The 21,498-nt window shown below is 40.9% G+C and overlaps 1 protein-coding gene across 1 annotated transcript in view; it reads left to right on the forward strand.

Annotated features, from left to right (window-relative positions):
• HECTD4 (HECT domain containing E3 ubiquitin protein ligase 4) overlaps window positions 1-21,498 on the forward strand; it is a 126,511-nt gene that overhangs the window by 41,840 nt on the left and 63,173 nt on the right. Inside the window, exons 18-34 of the mRNA XM_014547721.1 lie at window positions 204-328; window positions 2,785-2,938; window positions 3,436-3,536; window positions 5,501-5,699; window positions 8,021-8,140; window positions 9,248-9,352; window positions 10,474-10,637; window positions 11,097-11,330; window positions 12,332-12,524; window positions 12,703-12,807; window positions 13,528-13,616; window positions 14,830-15,005; window positions 16,751-16,886; window positions 17,004-17,145; window positions 17,245-17,411; window positions 19,523-19,669; window positions 20,345-20,529. Coding sequence (XP_014403207.1) covers window positions 204-328; window positions 2,785-2,938; window positions 3,436-3,536; window positions 5,501-5,699; window positions 8,021-8,140; window positions 9,248-9,352; window positions 10,474-10,637; window positions 11,097-11,330; window positions 12,332-12,524; window positions 12,703-12,807; window positions 13,528-13,616; window positions 14,830-15,005; window positions 16,751-16,886; window positions 17,004-17,145; window positions 17,245-17,411; window positions 19,523-19,669; window positions 20,345-20,529 — 2,542 coding nt within the window. The remainder of the gene's footprint in view (window positions 1-203; window positions 329-2,784; window positions 2,939-3,435; window positions 3,537-5,500; window positions 5,700-8,020; window positions 8,141-9,247; window positions 9,353-10,473; window positions 10,638-11,096; window positions 11,331-12,331; window positions 12,525-12,702; window positions 12,808-13,527; window positions 13,617-14,829; window positions 15,006-16,750; window positions 16,887-17,003; window positions 17,146-17,244; window positions 17,412-19,522; window positions 19,670-20,344; window positions 20,530-21,498) is intronic.

The following is a 21,498-nucleotide window of genomic DNA, read 5'->3' on the forward strand; positions in this document are numbered from 1 at the left end:
TATTTCTGTCAGCACTCCCGACCTTAGCCTCCCTAATCAAATTGCCACTTCCCATCCTAGCGGAACTTACTGCTTTGGGCTTATTCTGGCCACCTCATTATTTAATTTGGAAATGCATCATAAAATATGTCATTTCATGTTGTCATTGTGAGTGCATGTTCATCACAAAGCTTAAAAATAACACTATGGTATTTTCTACCTAGGAGCTCAAGGTCAGTATTCTGGCTCTTGCCACCCAGATCCTGACTGGATGTGATGAAGTGTTGGAAATGCTACAGCAGGTCACAACCGCCCTCATAAATAGTGACATACCTGACCGTGAGCAGAGGTGAGGAAAAGGATTGTGAACTGTGACCTGCTGCCCTTCAGGAAGGACAACTTGCTTATGAAAGTGAAATCTTTTATCAGATATTCAGTTAATATACAGGGTTTTTGTGAGAATAAGTTGAAAGGGCAGGTGTTTCAAAGCCAAGTGCAAAAGAACTCTTTAATGGTAAAGAGTTCGATTCCGGTCAAGGGCACATTGCTCAGGTTGTGGGCTCGATCCCCAGTTGGGTGTGTGCAGGAGGCAGCTAATCAGTGATTCTCTCTCATCATTGATGTTTCTATTTCTCCCTCCCTCTCCCTTCCTCTCTGAACTCAATAATTTTTTTTTTAAAGAGGCATTGCAAATTCTTTAAAAAAAAGAATGTGTCTAGGTAATCATTTCACAATATACAGATATGTCAAGTCATTACATTGTTCACTTTAAATTCATACAATTTTATATGTCAATTAGATCTCAGTGATGGTGCTTATAGGTATGATTGGGCTAACAGTCGTGAACTGAGGGTAGCAAGGCTGTGGGGGCAGCGTCGGCTCTGACCTTCGGGTCTTGTACCTTCATTAGTCCCGAGCTCAGCACCATGTGCACTTAGTTTCTCATGGTAAGTACCTTAGGGAGGTACCTTAGGGAGGTAGCAGTGACTTAGTGATGCCGACAATTAACTGCTATGCAAAGGATAACACTGACAGGATATCTCAGATTTTACTGTAATTTTACTGCTCCAGACAGAGGAGTGACCTATATATAGGATGAACGTCTCATTCCCAGGAATAAAGCCTTTCCTCAGTCCTCCCCATTAAAATTTCTGCTGTGGTTTGCTGTTAAAGATGACTTACATGCCATGCGTGTTGATGGCTTTAACGTGAGAGATGCTGCTCTAGAACAATCCTGCAGTGTAACGTTTCCTGCAGGCACCCATCTGTCCCCACGCCCCTGTTTCTGAGCCTCTCCCAGGGAGTAGGTGGGCAGGTTGGAACTGAGAACAGTGTTGCATTTGGGCTTGTTAAGGCATGTGAGGTTCACTGTTGGCAAGTGGTACAGATCTGCCCTGGGAGGAGATACAGTCTGAGAGCCTGGGAGATCTGAGCTCTGTTTCTGGTTCCAATCCCAATATCCTAAGTAGTCTTAGAGAACTTACCTAACCCACATCTCTCTTTGGGTAAGTCACATATCTTAATTCTTCTAGCAGAAGATTAGGATGTTAAGAATATGACTAGGTGCCCTAGCTGGTTTGGCTCAGTGGATAGAGCATTGGCCTGCAGACTGAAGGGTCCCAGGTTCGATTCCGGTCAAGGGCACATTGTCCAGGTTGCAGGCTCGATCCCAGTTGGGGGTGTGCAGGAGAATCAATGATTCTCTCTCATCATTGATATTTCTATTTCTCTCTCCCTCTCCCTTACTCTCTGAACTCAATAAATTTTTTTTTTTTAAAAAGAGGCATTGCAAATTCTTTAAAAATAAAGACTGTGCCTAGGTAATTATTTAACAGTATACAGATATATCAAGTCATTACATTGTTCACTTTAAATTTATACAATTTTATATGTCAATTAGATCTCAATAAAATGGGAGGGGGGTGATTTTAAAGTCAAATGAAAAATCTGCCTGCCTCTGAGAGGCATTGCAAATTCTTTAAAAATAAAAAAGACTGTGCCTAGGTAATTATTTAACAATATACAGATATGTCAAGTCATTACATTGTTCACTTTAAATTTATGCAATTTAATATGTCAATTAGATCTCAATAAAATGGGGGGGGTGTGATTTTAAAGTCAAATGAAAAATCTGCCTGCCTCTGTACCCCACACGAGCCAGTTTCTCTAGGCAAAAGTGGGGATTACTTCTGTGAGCAGGTGAACTGGTGGTGTAGCCACTCATTTTCTTGCTGTCAGAGACTCAGGGCAGCCCCAGAGCCAAGGGAGCTCTGCAGTTGGTAGCTACCTAGAATAGCCATTTGCCTACCTAGAAGACTCATTTATTTCTTTTTTTAAAATATATTTTATTGATTTTTTACAGAGAGGAAGGGAGAGGGACAGAGAGTTAGAAACATTGATCAGCTGCCTCCTGCACACCCCCTACTGGGGATGTGCCCGCAACCAAGGTACATGCCCTTGACGGGAACGGAACCCGGGACCCTTGAGTCTGCAGGCCCACGCTCCATCCATTGAGCCAAACCGGTCAGGGCTAGAAGACCCATTTATAAAGCGCTTTAGAGGTGCTATGAAATTCACCATGTAAACATTTTTTGTGTGTGCAAAATCATAGGCTGAAGAGGAAATCTATTGAGATTTCTGTTTCCTCTCTTAGTAGTAGAAGATGGGAAATTTGTGAATTAAATTGCTGTCAACTATAAGTGCTTCACTAATTCAAGAGAATTTGTCAGATAAAGATGATGTCAGTTGCTTTTTCACATGCTGGGGGATTACATAAGCAGTGCGTTTTCTTGACATTTTTTGTAGGTTAAAAGGCTTGGAACAAGTTACTAAAGCTACCATGCTTGGTCACCTTCTTCCAGTGCTACTGACTTCCCTGATGCATCCAAATTTGCAGACTCTGATCATGGCCGATGCCCTGATGCCTCAGCTAGTGCAGCTGGTACTCTATACCAGTCAGGTACGATCCTTGGTGTGCCCGTGTGCACTGCTCTGCAGCCATGTGCATTCGCTGAAGGCAGAATAAATATAACCATGTCTCTCAGAAGCCAAGGGAACTAACAATGGAATGAAGAAAAACATCGTGTCTTAAAAGTAAACTGAAACATTAAAGGAAAACATTTTATTTGTTTGACTAAATTATTTACTGCAATCTTTTAGCAAATACTAATTGCTGGTCAGCTATAAAAGTGCTAATCTACAATGCTACTGAGATCCTGCCATGATATTTCGTCTTCTGAGTTCTTGGTGGCTATCGGTAACCAATATAAATATGTTCCATTCCAGCATTGATTAAAATGATGTTAAATGGTCTAAGTAGCAAAGCATTTTTTAGTGAAAGAGGGCAGACTAGGATTGCAAAAAGATGATTTAAGTGATAATTCTAAGTTTGGCTCTGGTACCATCCAGATAACTGACGTAAGCACTTTAAGACATGATGATGGTTTTGTGTTTCAGACGGCTTTGCTGCTTAAAACCCAGTGTCCAGTTTTTGCCGAGGTGGGCTGTTCCCCATGTGGTGCATCAGACCAGAAGGGCAGGCTGTTCCCTGATGAGAGGTGAGCGATGCTGCTTCCTCGCAGGAACCCCTGCCTTGTTTTCTTCTGGTGAAAGCCTAGTGCTTCTTTTACAACAGTGATTTTTAGCAAGGATCATCTAACCGAAAAAAGAAAGAGAATTCAGGGACAAAATTTTACGGATAATTATAGAATTGCTTTGTAGTCTTATAGGAGCAGGTTAGAATAAATTTCTCCACTGATCAAGAGATTAGTTCAGAATTGACAAATTGTCAAATATTAATGATGAGGATGTAAAACATTATGACTTTGGCAAACAGTTTGACAGTTTCTTAAAAAGTTAAACTTATATGACCCAGCTATTTCACTTCTAGAGAAAAGAAAGCATAGATTCTGACAAAGACTTGTATTGAAGGTTATAACAGCTTTAGTTAGAATAGCCCAAAAGCAAGAAACACCCCAAATGTCCATCAACAAGTGAGGGGATATATACACACATTGGTATAAGCATACAATGAAATCCTACTCAGCAATAAAAAGGAATGAACTATAGATATATTCAACAACATGGATGAATCTTAGACTACTTATGCTGAATGAAAGAAGCCAAACCCCCACAAAAGGTATCCTATATAATAAAAGGCTAATATGCAAATCGACCGAACGGCGGAAGGATCAGTCGCTATGACACGCACTGACCACCAGGGGTTAGTGCAGAAGCTCAATGCAGGAGCTGCCCCCTGGTGGTCAGTGCGCTCCCACAGGCGGAGTGCCACTCAGCCAGAAGCTGGGCTTATGCTGGTGAGCGTAGTGGTGGTGGCGGGAGCCTCTCCCACCTCCGCGGCAGTCGGACATCCCCCAAGGGCTCCCAGACTGCGAGAGGGCATAGGTCAGGCTGAGGAACAACTCCCCCCCTCCCCCCCTCAGCTGCTGAGTGCACTAATTTCATGCACCGGGCCTCTGGTATACTATATAGTTCTATTTATATAAAACTCTGAAAAATGCAAGCTAATTTCTAGTGACAGAAAGCAAAGTGGTCTGGATTATCAAGAAGAAGGAGGAAATTTCACAGGTGTATCCATGTGTCCAAACTTACCAAGTTGTACACTTTAAATAAGTGCAATTTGTTATATGTTAATTACATCTCACTGAAGTTGTCTTTAAAAGCATTGATCAGAAAGGAAGGACTTCTGGGTTTCTCTAGAGCAGTATGCTATCCAAGTGAGCTTTGTGCAGTAATGAAAATGTGTATTTTTGTTGTCTAGTACTGTTGGCGACAGCCACATGCTGTTATCGAGTATTTGAAGTGTAACTAATGTGACCAAGAAATTAAATTTTAAATTGTATTTAATTTAGATTCAATTTAAGTAGCCATATTTTGACTAAGTAACTACCACATTGGATAGCACAGAGCTGAAAGAGAAGAATTCCACAGCAGCTAAGTGCAGGATTGGGAGTTTGTATCCCACAACCGGGGGCTCTGACGTCCTTGAGAGTTCAATTATAATAGATAAGAGGAACTTTGAAGGTATTTTTCTGTAGTAAAAATTACAGTATAAAGTAGTTGCATAGACTTATGGAGTTTTCAGCAATTGATGTTCAGATATCAACAAAAGGAACCTTTATAGGATGCTGATCATGTGGGATTTGGAAACTGGCCAATTTAAACGCTTACAGTATCTTCTTTTTTTTTTTTTCTGAGTAACTTTAAATGAGAGTTGGCGAGGTCTCCTCTTGGGTATGATTTGGACTTCCGCCTTGAAAAAAGAGATGGAAATGCAAATATATTGTATAACAACAATAAAAGAAAAGAACCTTATATGTAGGATTTTTTTAAATGTTTCTGATCGCCACTGATATCAAGCATCCAAAAGCCACAATGTTGTCATACTGCATGCTGTGGAAAATTAAAGTGACATTTCTTAACCTATTCTATTTCACTATGTTAATTTTCTTCTTCCTGTCCTTGCTGCTAAACTAGTCATGTTCTCTTTGTCTGGTTGTAGGATGCTGGAAGAGAAGGAAGAGCCAGGCTTTCTCACTGGTTTAAAGATTCCTGCTCCATGGGCTGCTGGCAAGACTGTGGAAACAGTCCATCCTGTCAGAGACAACTATAAATTTAAAGAGACTGTCCACATCCCAGGAGCCCGCTGCCTGTATCTTAGATTCGATAGCAGATGCTCTTCACAATATGACTATGACAAAGTAAGCAAGAACCGCTTTAGAATTGGTTCCACCGCTAATAAGCTGATTATCTTTATATGCTTCTTATTTTCCTTTGCTGCTTGTCATCATTCTTGACGTATTTCTGTCTGCAGATATCTCTTAGAAGAACTTCCCTAAGATAATGCCTTGAAGGTAGTGATTGGGAGAGTCAAAAAGCCAGCACCTCTGGGGTCTAAGAAGTGTTTTAATGACATGTTGAAAGTGGGCTTTTGTTAGCTTTCAAAGTTTAGATCCGAGTCAAAGGAAATTTTTCTTTTTGTTCTGCTTACTTCCTGCCTCCCTCTGTGCTTGGAATTCCTGTAGATGTGTGTCCATTCATCTAGAAAGGTCTTACTGCCCAATTCTTGGGGCTTCTCATGTATCTTTTGGGGAGAAGGTGTCCTTTTAGAAGGGTTAAAGGTGTGTTAGGGCTTGTCTTTGTTTAGGTTATTCTTTGCCATTGTCTCAGGAGACTACACCTCCACATACTTGGAGGAGGTGTAGTTTCCAACCTGGTGGCCAAACCAAATTATAAGTAAAAGGAAGTGTTTAGGGCTTGAGATGTTTTCTTCTGTTTATAATTGTTACATTATAAACCTTTATGCTGAACTTATGAGGAAAGGCTAATGAAATCGTGATCTGTAACATATAAAAGAACAACTGAAGGATTATCTAATAGCTTTGTACTTACACAGGACTATTTTTATGTAGATTGTTAGCTGTCTGTTATATCTCTCCTTCCTGAACTTTGTAAGGGCAGTTGGTCTTATATCCCGAGGGATACTTAGGTTAAGAATAAAGGACTTCTTAACTGAATATACAATGAAATAGTAAAACACACTACTGGCAAATTATAGAATCCTCTTCCCTATTATCTTTAGGCTAGTGAAGATTCCCAGATGTCAGGAGGGACTTAAGACTTGCCCCCAAAATCACCATAGCTGCAAACAAGAGAATTTAGAAAATAGTCTTTGGTGGGCCTTTCAAAAAATAGATTTAAAAAAAAAGTGGCATCAGTCTACACCACTTCATAGCCCCTGGCATCAGCTACCCCCATGTTTTAGATTCAAACGATAATGACTATTTAAAATAGAAATGGAAGAGTTGCCATTTTAGTTGGTGTCATTAAGTTTCTCCATTAAAAGCCAGCAATTTGCATCTTCTGATGGATGCTGACCTGCACCTGCACTAGATACTAGTGTTAAATGTGGAGGTACAGGGATGCTCACTACATGGATAGAAGAAACATATACTTTTCCAGTGGTCCCGCTGGTGTCAGGAGGGTACAAAGTCACAAAATGATAAGTGTCCAGGACTAAAAGTGCAGCTTTTAGATCCAAACTGATCTCTCTGATGCAGTCAGAGGCTGTCAGTACATGTTGGAAGACAGGATTTGGTATTCACAGTAGCCAGAGCCTTATTCTTCCTGTGAGAGTATTTGAATGCCACACGACCTCTAAATTCGAAAGGTGGTTAATTGGATATCAGCGAAGAGCCTTTATTGAAGAAAAGCGTTGATACATGAAAACTGACCCAAGAAGCAGCCCCCTTTCTGCCCAAATCTGTGTCATTTTCTTTTTATACCATGAAGCAACATTCTAAGAATATATGGCTTATTTTCAATTTGTTGCATTTTTTAAAATCTCATTCATTGAGGTTTTTGAGTTGTTTTGTTTTTTGCTTTTATTTTGTTGTTGTATGAGATATAACCATCTTTTTACCTGTATTTACTCACTTTATTAATTTTGGGGAGGACTTAAGGGGGCAAATTGTACCTTTTATTAATGAATTATATGTAGTTATTTAGGATTCAAATAGCTATTTTAAAAATATATATATATGTTAACTGAGTAGAGTTTTTTGAGTTGTTTTGTTTTTTGCTTTTATTTTGTTGTTGTAGGAGATATAACCATCTTTTTACCTGTATTTGCTCACTTTATTAATTTTGGGGAGGACTTAAGGGGGCAAACTGTACCTTTTATTAATGAATTATATGTAGTTATTTAGGATTCAAATAGCTATTTTAAAAATATATATATATGTTAACTGAGTATAACTATTTTAATGTGAAGTGCCCAAGTCAATTAAATTGTGATAATATTTGTTATTCTGTAGCTGCCTTGTAAATACCAATGGTTGATTGCATTCAAACTAATATCAGTTGTACCTTTAAAAAAAAATCAGGGAATATTAGTTATATTATGACTTCAGTGCCTGGTTATAAATGTATTTTTAAACAAACATTTTCTGCAGCCTTTTTATTTGTAGATGTTGTTTTTGTTTTTCTTTTACAGTCTAACAGTATATTTTCTGTTTTGAAGTTGGTGATATACGCGGGGCCTAACACAAACAGTAGGAAGGTTGCTGAGTATGGAGGCAATACACTGGGATATGGCAGCCGTAGTGTCTTAGGAACTGGTTGGCCGAAAGACTTGGTGAAGGTATGGTATCCAGTCACATTCACTTCATAGAAAAGAAAAATGAACTTATATTCCTCACGGGCCCAAGTATATTAACTAGAATTCCAGAAAACTTTGCCACAGCGGCTTTTTTGAGGTGGGGCTACCTTGCCAGGCCTGTGAAGTCACTACTTCATTCAAAATGACCCTCCTTTCCCTTGCAGGGCATCAGACCCCTGTCCACTGCAGAGCCTGTCCCACGGGTTACTGCATGGACTGAGGTGGTCACAGCATTTCCTTCCCTGGCCACTGAAAGGACTGCTAGTTCTTCCAGCTCACTTCTTCTCTGAGAAAGGACACCCTTATTGTGGCTGCCCTGGACCCACAGGGCCATTGAAGTTTAAAAATGTGGAACCAATGTTTGCAGATGAATTTGGGCCTTAGGAGCAAAAATGATCCATTCTCAGACTGATAAGATTTGAGCCATGCTCTGTGATCTGGGCCCTTGAAATACAACATACCTACCTAGAACATGAATATGAACTGAAAAACCCATTAAGACCCCCAAACCTCTCCCAAGTGTGTTCCCAGAGCCTTTATCTCATATACATTATGTGCCCGCTCTAATTCAGCCACAGACAATGAGCATCCGACGCCAGATCAGCACAGCACTTTTAGCTGTTCTCTTTTCCTGCCTTTTGATTCTCAAACACTGTGTTGGTTCTACCACACAGAGCAGGCTCTTCCAGCACTGCCTCTGTGTTCTGCACGACACGGGCCATTTGCTTGCCTTATTGGCACAAGTGAGGTGGTGATGTGAAGAGGGGGGAGGAGGGCAGAAAGAATAGACATTTAAGGTATTTATTAAAATTATGCTTAAGATTTGATTCATCTTTACTCTGATCCTGCTATTGGGCAGTTGTGATCCACTTCACAGATGCCTCGTCCCAAAAGCCACCTGGGCAGGAGAGACACCTGAAAGGTTGATGTCCAAATGAGAGGGGATGGAATTTGAATTTAAAAAGCAAGTGAGGAAAGGAGTGAAGTATTGCTGTGGTCCTTTTGAAAGTAAATCTCTGAAATTCATTGCTCTCTTGAAAACTGTGTGTCTTGTTTTTAAAGTGCATTTTCCCCCCCTTAAATTTTAAGGTGGAAGGAGATACAGTCACCTTCTCCTTTGAAATGAGAAGTGGCCGTGAACACAACACTCCTGACAAAGCCATGTGGGGCTTTGCTTGCACAGTTCGAGCTCAGGTACTTGACTAACCTCTGCTGTGGACATAGACCTTTCTCCTTTGTGCCTTGATTGCATACATCATATTTGCCTTGGAAGCAGGGCAGAATATGAGTCACTGTTTCATCCATCTCTTCCATTTGAAAGGCGTAGACTACTGGTAGTAAGTGGTGGTTTTGTGGAATAAAACAAGCTGTGACCTCAGATCCATTTAGCAGCACAGAGAACCATGGCCAGGGCTCTGTCTTCGAAGCCGGGAAGAGGTGATCTGCCTCCAGACTCTTTCCATAGGACGAAGAAAGCTTAGACACTAAGCGTTTGGACTCTGGGTTTTAAGAGTAGTAGGGTCAGATTATTTTCATCCTAGTCCCAAAGGCTCTTCTTGCTAGACTAGGTCTGTCTCTGATTAATTATTTGTGTTATACTCTGTGTACAGGTTTTATCTACTCTTTTTAGCAGTGCATAATAGTTATTCCCCACCTCCCTCTGACCCCGGAATCTATGTAAATAAATTATTTTCCCACCTGAAAAAAAACAGGAGAGGGAGGAGTAGGAGTTTACTAGCCCCTCAAGGTGCCTGATTTGTACAGTGTATTTTAGATTGGGGATCACTTAAGGTTAAGCAAGCTAAGACTCTTTGGAGTGGAATTCTCTGCTAGAACGGAAGCGCTGAGAGAGCAGGCATCTTTATTTTGTCCTCTGCTGTATCTCAAGCTCCTAGAGCAATGGCTGGTACACAGGAGGTACTCAATAAATATTTATTGAATGAATCCTCTGTCATCATTGACAACATCTTGGTTTGAGCACAGGATGGAGGTGACAAAACGAAATAGTGACTTATACCCAGGTAGGCACAGCAGAGGAGTTACCCAAACACTCATGCATGGATCTGTGCTGTTTCTAATATGGAGTCTTATTGGCTCTTCTCTCTCCAGAACTGTGTTGAGACTTCACTCTGTGGTCATTCCAGTGCCACCATCTCTCTGCTCATGGTTGGGTGCTGTCCCTGTGTCCCATAGCAATGGTACTTGATGCTGCTCTGTGAGCCCTCTGGTTGGGGACAGTGCAGTGTGGTGAGTGCAGGTGGAAGGGCTCTGCCATGTGCACTGACCAGTGTGGTTTGCCCCTGTCTGCATTGTAGGAGTCTTCGGAGGATGTGTCAGGAGGCTTGCCCTTTCTGGTAGACCTGGCTTTAGGTCTGTCTGTGTTAGCTTGTTCCATGTTAAGAATCCTGTACAATGGACCAGAAATTACCAAAGAAGAAGAAGCCTGTCAGGAGCTATTGCGGTCCAAACTTTTACAAAGGTAACAAAAGGCTCAAATGGGGCTGGTTTTGCTCACAAAGGACAAATGACTTGATGTGGAAAACGACTTTTAGTGTTTCCCAGATGATTGTGCCTACTGCCTGACAATCCTGTGGGTGTCATTGTGTAATTAAATTAAAGGATCCCCAAAAGGATGGGTAGATGGATGATAAAGCAAATAGGGCAAAATATTTATTTGAGAATCTAGGCGATGGGTATATGGCTGATAACCATGTAATTCTTTCAGCTTTTAAAATGTTTTAAAGTTTTCATAATGAAATGTTGGGAAGGAGGTAGATTTCCAAAGATGTGGTTTTGTATAATATGCTCATTTTCTTTAGAGCATATTTAAGTAGTGAATAAATACATAATGTGATCCTTCATGTTTTATTTGTCTGCAAACTTTAAGTAGCTTTCCAGATGGAAGAGGAAGTGCAGAACCTCTTTTCTGTCTGTTCAGGTGCCAGTGGCAGGTGGAAGCCAATGGCGTGATCTCCCCTGCCCTTACTCCAAGCCCGTCTCCATTGCCTCTGACCATTGAGGAAGACAGAGAATTCACCTACCCCTCTGACGTCCTCGTGCCTCCAGTTGGAAGCTACTTTGACCTGCCCCGGATCAGGCTGCCTCCAGGAATCATGATAAAGCTCAGGGAAATTTCTGGGCGTGCTAGACCTCAATTTAGACCAAGCATAAAGTATGTTTCTGTGTAGCATTTCATTTTTCCAATGAAAAACGTTTAAATAGTTGAAGGGGGGTAACTTTCTTATAGTCTAGCAAATGAACCTTTAATTTAATGTTTATTTAATGATTGTTAACCAAGTATCCCAGGTGGTATTCTGGTGTGGGCTTGTAGTCAGCATCACCTGGGAACTTGTTAGTTCTTGGGCCCCATTCTGTGGGCTTGTAGTCAGCAGTTAGCATCACCTGGGAACTTGTTAGTTCTTGGGCCCCATTTCACACCTGCTGAACCAGGACCTCTGAGGATGGGGCCCAATAATCTGTTTTCACAATTTTTCCATATGATTCTGATGCATGCTACAGTTTGACAAGTTCTAGGTTTTTTTCAGGTGGCTTTATCATCTACTTTCATTTCCATAGAGTCAAGCGGTGTTTCTTTGTTTTTGATGCCTAGAGAGATGGTGAGGGAGGGGTCTTTATTCTAGAAGTCTTGCAGTTACAGATGTCTTCATGGTATTTTTGTTTAAAGTGAACCCTATTTTGCAAGCCTCTGCTCTGCCTAAGGAGGCAAGATTGCCTATTTCAGAGAAAAATATAAAGAATAATGACATTTAAAATGAAAAAAATACAGAAGCACCATTGCTTTCAGCTCAACATCCATACACACGAAATACTACAAGCCACAAACTGCATAAAATTAATTGGCAGATAAATGGTGCCAAAGGTCTTTTTTGATTCTGACACCTCTTCCAGCTCTAATGTGACTAGAGTTCAAAATGTATGAATCATAGAAAGTGAAGTATCATTCATTTTGATTTTCAGCTTTATCAGCCAACGTTAGTTTTATCAGTTAAATATTTTTAATTATTGCCAACTTGATAGGAAAGCCATCATATAATGTTCATGCCTCTTTATTGGAATAGGTGTGGTGAATATTTAATATATTTAAATCAAAGCCTATGTACTGGTAAGTTGAGCACATGGCATATCCTTGACCACTTCCCCTTGTAATCACAGAGAGGTAATTCAGCCAGATGTGATGGAGGAGATGGTGGTGTCATGTGTGATTAAGCACCTGAACTTGGTTGATGCACTGCAGTCTCTCATAAACTTCCAGTATCAAGAAGAGCACGCTGAGGAGTATGACTTACTGTGTAAAATTATGGGAGAGACCTTTAAGAAACTCAATGCCATGGAGAGACAACTGCAGGTAAGGGAAAGCTAAACACCAACCTATAGCTGTTGGAAATCACTTCATTCCTAGACATGTAAGGAAGTTTACAAAGTGACCTGAATGTTTATGACGATCAGGACTAGCACTCGGCATCTGTAGGCCGCACACGTTTCCCGTTTGCACTGACGTTCACGCTGTTTTATTTCAATGGCAGAGTGTTGCAGAATTGGAACAGAAATGGCAGAGTGAGGCAGAGGAAGCCGCGCAGGGGAAGCTGGAGAGCAACACGCCATTCTTCTACGACTATCACTTCAACGAGGTACGAGCACATGCCACGTGCACAGAGATAGAATCAGGTCACTTCCTAAAATGTTGCACACCCCAAAATGCACCCATTCTTTAAAAGAGTTAAATAAAATGTATTAGAACAACATGTCAATACAAATAATAAATTACTTCTTAAGTTATTTTTATGGGAATGCACATGTTGACTCCCTTGTTTTAAAAATATATTTTTATTGATTTCCGAGAGGAAGGGAGAGGGAGAGAGAGATAGAAACATCAGTGATAAAAGAGAATCATTGATTGACTGCCTCCTGCACGGGGCCTCCTACTGGGGATCAAGCCTGCAAAACAAGCATGTGCCCTTGACCGGAATCGAACCCGGGAACCTTCAGTCCGCAGGCTAATGCTCTAGCCACTGAGCCAAACCGACTAGGGATTGTTAAGTTGTTTTTTAACTGATTAATAGTGTTATAAAGAAGCTAGCATCATTATCAAATTTTGCTTTCAAGCCTTAAAAAATCAAATCAATGGCAGAGTTATAAGCACTGAAAAAAAAAATCCTCAGAAAGTGGCCAATACCATTTTTAATCACTGAAGTATCAAGTGATAATTTACAAATGTGCTTCTGGCATAGGAATATGGACCAAAGAGGGTGCTTTTCCCCCTGAAATTTTCTATTCCTTTTAACATGTGCAGAAAAACTCAGTCTTTGCAGATCCCACATACCATCTTTTCTTGATTTTTCCTTCTTTAGAACAAAGTGAAAGAACTAGAACTTTTGTGTTCAATGAAGGAAGTCTCCTTTGATGGAAATGATCTTGAAAACATGGTCCTATCACTGAGGTTAGTGATGTTAATAACTATGCAAAGCTCATTTATTCCCTTGGTGCTCAAAAAATGTGAAGATCTAGTCTCAACAGATATTTTATAAAATAGTGTGTACTCACGAAATACTTTAGACTTGTGAATTTTGATTTTAACCTTCAAAAGTTAGCACCATGGCATTTGAAACTGGGCAGAAAGAACTAAAACTGACCACAGTTTTATAGCCCTGCTCCCCTCTGATGGGGAAAAGGGGAGGTGAGCAATATTGATCAGTTGACTTTTGCTTCGTTTCCCGTCTATCTTCTCATATATTTTGTAATGAAAAAGCTTTGGATTTGGTAAACTAGAGAATGACTAAATGCACCTGAGCCTTTCTTTATAGGGAGAAGTTCCTACAAGAAGTGAATTCTCTTCAGTCCGCAGGCTAATGCTCTAGCCACTGAGCCAAACCGACTAGGGATTGTTAAGTTGTTTTTTAACTGATTAATAGTGTTATAAAGAAGCTAGCATCATTATCAAATTTTGCTTTCAAGCCTTAAAAAATCAAATCAATGGCAGAGTTATAAGCACTGAAAAAAAAAATCCTCAGAAAGTGGCCAATACCATTTTTAATCACTGAAGTATCAAGTGATAATTTACAAATGTGCTTCTGGCATAGGAATATGGACCAAAGAGGGTGCTTTTCCCCCTGAAATTTTCTATTCCTTTTAACATGTGCAGAAAAACTCAGTCTTTGCAGATCCCACATACCATCTTTTCTTGATTTTTCCTTCTTTAGAACAAAGTGAAAGAACTAGAACTTTTGTGTTCAATGAAGGAAGTCTCCTTTGATGGAAATGATCTTGAAAACATGGTCCTATCACTGAGGTTAGTGATGTTAATAACTATGCAAAGCTCATTTATTCCCTTGGTGCTCAAAAAATGTGAAGATCTAGTCTCAACAGATATTTTATAAAATAGTGTGTACTCACGAAATACTTTAGACTTGTGAATTTTGATTTTAACCTTCAAAAGTTAGCACCATGGCATTTGAAACTGGGCAGAAAGAACTAAAACTGACCACAGTTTTATAGCCCTGCTCCCCTCTGATGGGGAAAAGGGGAGGTGAGCAATATTGATCAGTTGACTTTTGCTTCGTTTCCCGTCTATCTTCTCATATATTTTGTAATGAAAAAGCTTTGGATTTGGTAAACTAGAGAATGACTAAATGCACCTGAGCCTTTCTTTATAGGGAGAAGTTCCTACAAGAAGTGAATTCTCTTATTCAGAAACCCTCGCACCCACTGGCTAAAACGAAGACATTAGTGAAGAGCTTAATGAACCGAGCCGAACTCTTGCTGCATGTCACCATTGCGGCCCATTCTGGCCTCACCAGAAGCATCTCGGGGACCCCTGCGGAGACTCCGGGTACTGCTCCAAGCCAGCCCTGCACAGGCTCTTTGCACTAGCCGGCTCACAAAATGTGCATCAGCTACTTTTTAAAAAATCACTCTTGTGTACTCTCAGAAAGGAAGAAAAAGGAAATTTTAACATTTTTTATTTTGCCTTTTACTTTTTCCAGCCACAAAATGCTTTTCATTGAATTCACGTGGTGTTTTGTGAGGCAGCTGAGCACCGGGGATGCTTCCTTGCCTGCCTCTTCCATTTTTCTTGAGAGCATCCTAAGGAGCCCAATGACATGTATTTTTATAATTTTATGCCCTTTATTTTTAGTTGATGGTTTGCCATTTTCATAGTAACATATATAACTAGGTAGTCAATATTGTGAATCTTTTTAAAAAAATATGTTATTGATTTCAGAGAGGAAGGGAGAGGGAAAGAGAGAGAGAAACATCAATGATGAGAGAGAACCATTGATCGGCTGCCTCCTGCGTGCCCCACACTGGGGATCGAGCCAGCAATCCGGGCATGTGCCCTGACCAGGAATTGAATTGTGACCTCCTGGTTCAAAGGTGGATGCTCAACCACTGAGCCATGCTAGCTGGGCAGTATTGTGAATCTTTTAATGCATCATATTTTCCTCTTGAAACTGAGTTTGCATTTCGTCCCCCGTCCCCCCCCCCCCCGCATTTTGTCTTTTAATAATTAGGTGGAATCTTCTAGCATGAATTTCCACTATTAGATTTTTCCCCCTGATCCCATTCTAATTGTTAGCCTGAAAAAGTGTTTCTCAGGGACATTGAGTCTTCTTACTTAAGTGGGATCACAACTTTGGGCATAGTCCAAAATAACAAGTGTTAATTCTTCTCCTGAAAACACAAGTTGAGTAAACATATTCTTAAATGAAAGACTGCATGTAATCCAGCCCATTACCTGGTGGACACTATTCAGCAAGCAAACTCGTTTGCAATCAGCTGATTGCCTAGGGCTCCTCTCACTTAGGAGAGAAGTCTAGGCTGACTCCCAGGTTTCTGACCCTCCCCATAGGCTACCGCTCCCTGAGAACATCAGGGGAGGTGTGCCAAGTGTGCGGCGAGATCGCATGCCAGGATGGTCCGCTACATAATGTCCCTGGCCCCGTTAGCCCTGGTTACTTAAAGTTCCCATAGAAAGACGACTCACTAAGGCTGGGGGTGCTTTCTAAGCGGCTCTTACATTAAAGTGTTCCTTTATAAAGCAACTATTTTCCTGGATAGGGTTAAGGAGTGTATCTTATAGGAAGGGGCTGGTCAGATTCTAGCTCAAGTGTGATATTTACTCTTACTATGATCAAAACAGGTGTCGCAAAATAGTAGTAAGTTCGATAAACAAATCCAGGATTAAAGGGGAACAAAAGCCATCTCTGGGTGAAAAAAAGGGTCTGGATTTACTTGAATTAATAAATTTTTGCTGCCAGCAATCACTTTATTCTCCCTTGCTTTTTAAAATGCTCTACTAAAGTGGACATTGATAGTCTATGAAATTAAATGAATTTTTGAGCCTTTCTTTGGAAACCCAATTTGGTGAAAAGATTTTAGTTTTCCAAGCTAAGATTATTTTTAACCTAATATCTAGCTTTTAAAAATTGGCCTAAAAATATTAGTTGTGCTTTGCTTGCTGGTTTGGTGGTTGAAGTCTCACAGAAAGCGAAGCTATTCGGTAGTTCCAGGTTGCTGCTATTCTTACAAATGGGATAGCAGATATGTGAACCCTTTTATTCCTCTCTGTTCCAGCTTGTAAATCAGCTTCTGAAACAAAGGTGATATCTCATGCTGTGCGGCAGCCTGTTTTTCTTCGTAGCATGTCGGCTCCTTCTGACCTGGAAATGATTGGTAATGAAGATTTGGAATTTACTAGAGCAAATCAGAGGTAAATGGCTAATGGCCAAGGTTGGATTCCCACATGCAGTTGAATGCTTTTCAATTAAAAAAACACACTCCCTGAGGGTCTCTTGTTTTCCTGAGCCAACAGTTTTCTTTTCCGTAGGCGACGCCATGGGACCAGCCACCGGAGCAGCTCCTTTACGCTTCTGCAGTCATTGGCCATCGAGGACAGCAGGGACAAGCCCACCTACAGTGTCCTGCTGGGGCAGCTGTTTGCTTTCATCGGCACCAACCCTGACCAAGCTGTATGTCACGTATTGCCGACCATAGATAAATAATACTGAAAAGCACAGGCCTGTGACAGTTAGCCAGAATCAGGCGTGCTTCCTTCTCATGCATTTCAGGTGTCCAGCAGCAGCTTCCTTTTGGCTGCACAGACAAGGTGGAGGCGGGGAAACACTCGCAAGCAGGCCCTGGTGCACATGCGCGAACTGTTGACTGCAGCTGTGCGAGTTGGGGGAGTGACGCATCTTGTGGGTCCAGTGACAATGGTTCTTCAGGGAGGACCCAGGTCAGTTGTTTCTGTTGGTTTATACTGTCCTGTCCAGAATGGGCAAAGGAGACCACCACCTTCCAAAGATTATCCTTGGGACCAAATCATAGACTGTGGTTTTGCTTATGTTTCCTCCTAAAATATTATATTTTTATTTTTATAAAAGTAGTTCATGATTTTATAAACATTCAGCATATACAGAAAATAAGTCTCTTTACTCACCTTTTCCTCTTAAATTCCACTGTTCATTAACAGCTTGTTGTATCAAGTACACATACATAAATAGCTGTTTAATTCTCTTTGTACACATACGTGTGTATGTGTGTGATTTTTTAAAACTTAATTCTTATTATACAATACATGCCTTACTGTAATCTGAGTTGTTTTGCTTTGTATATCTTGGATCTATCTTTTCATGTCACTACATATGAATCTGCTTTACAGTTTCTAAGAACTTCATGGACCTCCACTGTATGGATGTCTAAATTTTATATTATTTAACTCATCCCCTGCTGATGGACACATCGGTTCATTCTTTCTTCTCTCTCTTCCTCTTCCTCCCTCCCTTCTGTTCGTTCTTCCTTTTTTTCTGTTTTGTTTGTTTTTGCATTAACAATAGTGCTTTAATCAATATCCTTATACTTGTATTTTTGTATACTTTTATGCTTATTTACTGTATTAATTTCTAAAAACATAATTGTAGATACTAACTTAGAAGAAGGTTTTGTAACTGATTTGTGAGGAATTTTGCATTACCAGTTTCCCACTGTGCTTTAGAGATCTTCAGAGAGAAATAGAAAAGGCTTTTCTCTCCCAGTCCTGGGCTGGGACTGCTAGAGGCTGCATGTGCCTCCTGGCAACTCTCTAGGGAATTCTGGCCAACAAGGGAGGGCAGTGGCTGGAGGAAAATGTGTTAACCAGGAGCTCATGTGAATATCTTGAGAAATTTCTGTCAATCAGGGAAGGCTGGTTATTCTTCAGAAGCAAACAACTCCAAAATCTCGGTGGTTTAAGCAAAATTTTAGTTCTTGCTCATGCCCATCACAGGTCCATCTTGGCTCATGGTAATCACAAGGAGCCCAGGACAGAGAGGAGACCACCATCTCAAAAGCTGTCGGTCCCCTTGTCAGAGCTCTGGTCATTGGCCAGACTAGTCACATGCCCACCCTACCACAGGGGTGCCCAGAAGGCTCAGTGGGTAACACTAACAATACCACAACTTACTTCCAGAATAATTTCTCCATAACATTTCCCTCAATTACTAATATCACATGTCAAACATTTGAAAAAATGCAAAAAGTCCCGAAGTGTAAAATCACCTGTAAATCTAGTATCTTAAAATAAAACTTAACATTTTAGTGTATTCTGTCTTTATTCTAACCATAGATCTCATCTCCTATAATGTTATTAGTGGTTCTATAGCACTGTATCATGTTGCTGAACCTTTATTAAGCCAACTCCCTATTTTTAAACCTTAGGATTTATTTTTACTATTATAAACAATATTACATTGCATATCTTTGTCAGTATATCTAGATAGTTCCAGTTCTAAACTAATAGCAATTGCTATAGAATCTAGCCCAAGTTGTGTTTTTACACTGGGCAAGTCTTACTTCTGTCAGCTAGATTCTCCTTCTCTGCTAATAGAGTGTGAACTTGAAAAGGACACTTAGCTGATCTGGGCCTTGGCTTTCTCATTAGGTACAATCACATTTACAGCATTCATTGCTGCATGGGCCACTGTAGGTGTGTCTCAAATAAGTAGTTTTCATTATTAAATACATTTGGGAAATGTTGGGTACCATTTCTTGCTCTTAGATATGCTATGGACTTTAACTTTATAAGGCTCTGAGAAGTCCTGCAGTAGGGAGCCTGCTTAACTTTACCTAACCTAGGATTCCTTGTACTTCTCTTGAGTGTGTGGCATTGTCTTGGAGGCACACTTAGAAATCCTGCCCAACGGTCTCCTGTGGTCCTGCAGTTAGGGAAACACCAGTGATCGCCAAGATCCCTTTAGTTCTAAATTCATTAGACACTCAGGTTTCTCAGAAGAAATCTCTTGCCCTCATGTTCACTGTCACTGTTCTTGACATGGCTCAGGAAGCCTGAGTTTTGGTTTTGTTTCCTAGAATTGAAGAACTAACCTGTGGTGGGATGGTTGAGCAGGTCCAGGAAGCCTTTGGCGAGACCATGACCTCCGTTGTGTCTTTGTGTGCTCGTTACCCTATTGCGTGTGCAAATAGCATTGGACTCTTGTGTACCATACCTTACACCAGGTAAGCAAGGAAATGCTTTTTATTGTATGTCAGTTATACCACATTGTAGTTAATTAAATAAAAATATTTTTAACTTAAAAAATTGGATTTTTTTGCTTTGATTATCCAATGATATCGTGCTGATTAAATGAGCTTGCCTCCTGACGCCTGATGTTACTATGTAAATTCCTTATTGATGACTTCCTACATGATCAAATGTGGCCATTAGAGATTATATTACATTGTGAGAATGAAGAGGTTTGAAGAAAAGAAAAAGGTCCTTAGGAAATTACTTATAATTTTGTCAATTTTTTTCATGTGCACATCTATTTCCTTTCTTAGTCACTCAGTTAATAGTTTTAAGATGTCAGGCACTCATGAAGTCATTCTTTGAATCCCCTTATGATAAAAACATATAATTTTTTTCTGTTAGAGCAACCTCGAGTTGATGCCATCAGTTTTTACTTTGCTGTTCTGTATGAACAAACCAGAACTTGAAGTTCCTTATTAATGAAGGAGATCCTCATTCTATAAAAACATTTCTGTGTTCAGTTATACATGGGAGTATTCTAAGTTGTAAACAAAGACCTATACCGACATGTTTTTTGCCCCTTTGATAACCTGAGTCTTAAGTGAGAGATTCTTGAGGGCTGGTCAGTTATGTTTGTTCTGTATAACCCTTTCCACCTGGCTCAGGAGTGAAGAGAAGTGCCTGGTGCGCAGTGGCCTCGTTCAGCTCATGGATCGGCTGTGTAGCCTGAGCAGTCAGACCGAGTCCAGCTCCAGTGAGAAACAAACCAAGAAACAGAAGGTGGCCACCATGGCCTGGGCAGCCTTCCAGGTGCTTGCCAACCGCTGTGTTGAATGGGAAAAAGAAGAAGGTAAGAAGCAGGATTCCTCTCTCTCCCTTACTCTATCTCTAAAATCAATTAAAAAAGAAAAAGATACAGTCTAGTGGGGGAAGTTGACCAGTGAACATATAATTACAGAGTAGTCAATGCCATAATCAAGGTGAATACAAAGTGATGTGGGACCATAGAGGTTTCTATAGACCAGCTGTGCTACAGATCAGGCAGAGCTTACCAAAGAAGGTGACATGTCAGTTACTCTTGAAGGGATAATGAAGACTTCCAAGCAGAATAAACAGTGCACATAGATACTGGGATCCAGGAAATCATAGGAAGTTCAGGAAAAGACAAAAAATTGTTGTGGCTTTTATAAGAAACTAGAGGCCCGGTGCACAAAATTCATGCACTGGGGGGCCGTCCCTCAGCCCCGCCTGCTCCCTCTCCTCTGACAGTCCGGGAGCCCTTGGGGGATGTCCGACTGATGTCATCCACGAGGAGCAGGCCTAAGCCATGAGTCGGACATCCTTAGTGCTGCCACAGAGGTGGGAGAGGCTCCCGCCACTGCCGCTGCGCTCGCCAGCCATGAGCCCGGCTTCTGCTGAGCGGAGCTCCCCCTGTGGGAGCTCACTGACCACCAGGGGGCAGCTCCTGCATTGAGCTTCTGCACTAACCCCTGGTGGTCAGTGCGTGTCATAGCAAATGTTCGGTCAATTTGCATTTTAGCCTTTTATTATATAGGATGCTTGGGAGCGGGGATGGGGGAGGCTCTGAAACTACAGTGAAAATGGAGCTCCAAAAAGCTTTTTTATTTTGAGAAGAGGTAGGGTGTGGGTTAAAATTAATGTTTTCATTGCAGTAAAATGGTGATTCTTCCCTGCCAGTCACAGTCTGTTTTATTATGGTTTTTTATGGATTAACTAGAGGCCCAGTGCACGACATTCGTGCACTGGGGCCAGGGGGGGGGGGCCCTCAGCCCAGCTTGCGCCCTTTTGCAGTCTGGGA

This window comes from Myotis brandtii, unplaced genomic scaffold (assembly GCF_000412655.1).
Source record: "Myotis brandtii unplaced genomic scaffold, ASM41265v1 scaffold482, whole genome shotgun sequence".
In the NCBI taxonomy this organism is placed as follows: domain Eukaryota; kingdom Metazoa; phylum Chordata; class Mammalia; order Chiroptera; family Vespertilionidae; genus Myotis; species Myotis brandtii.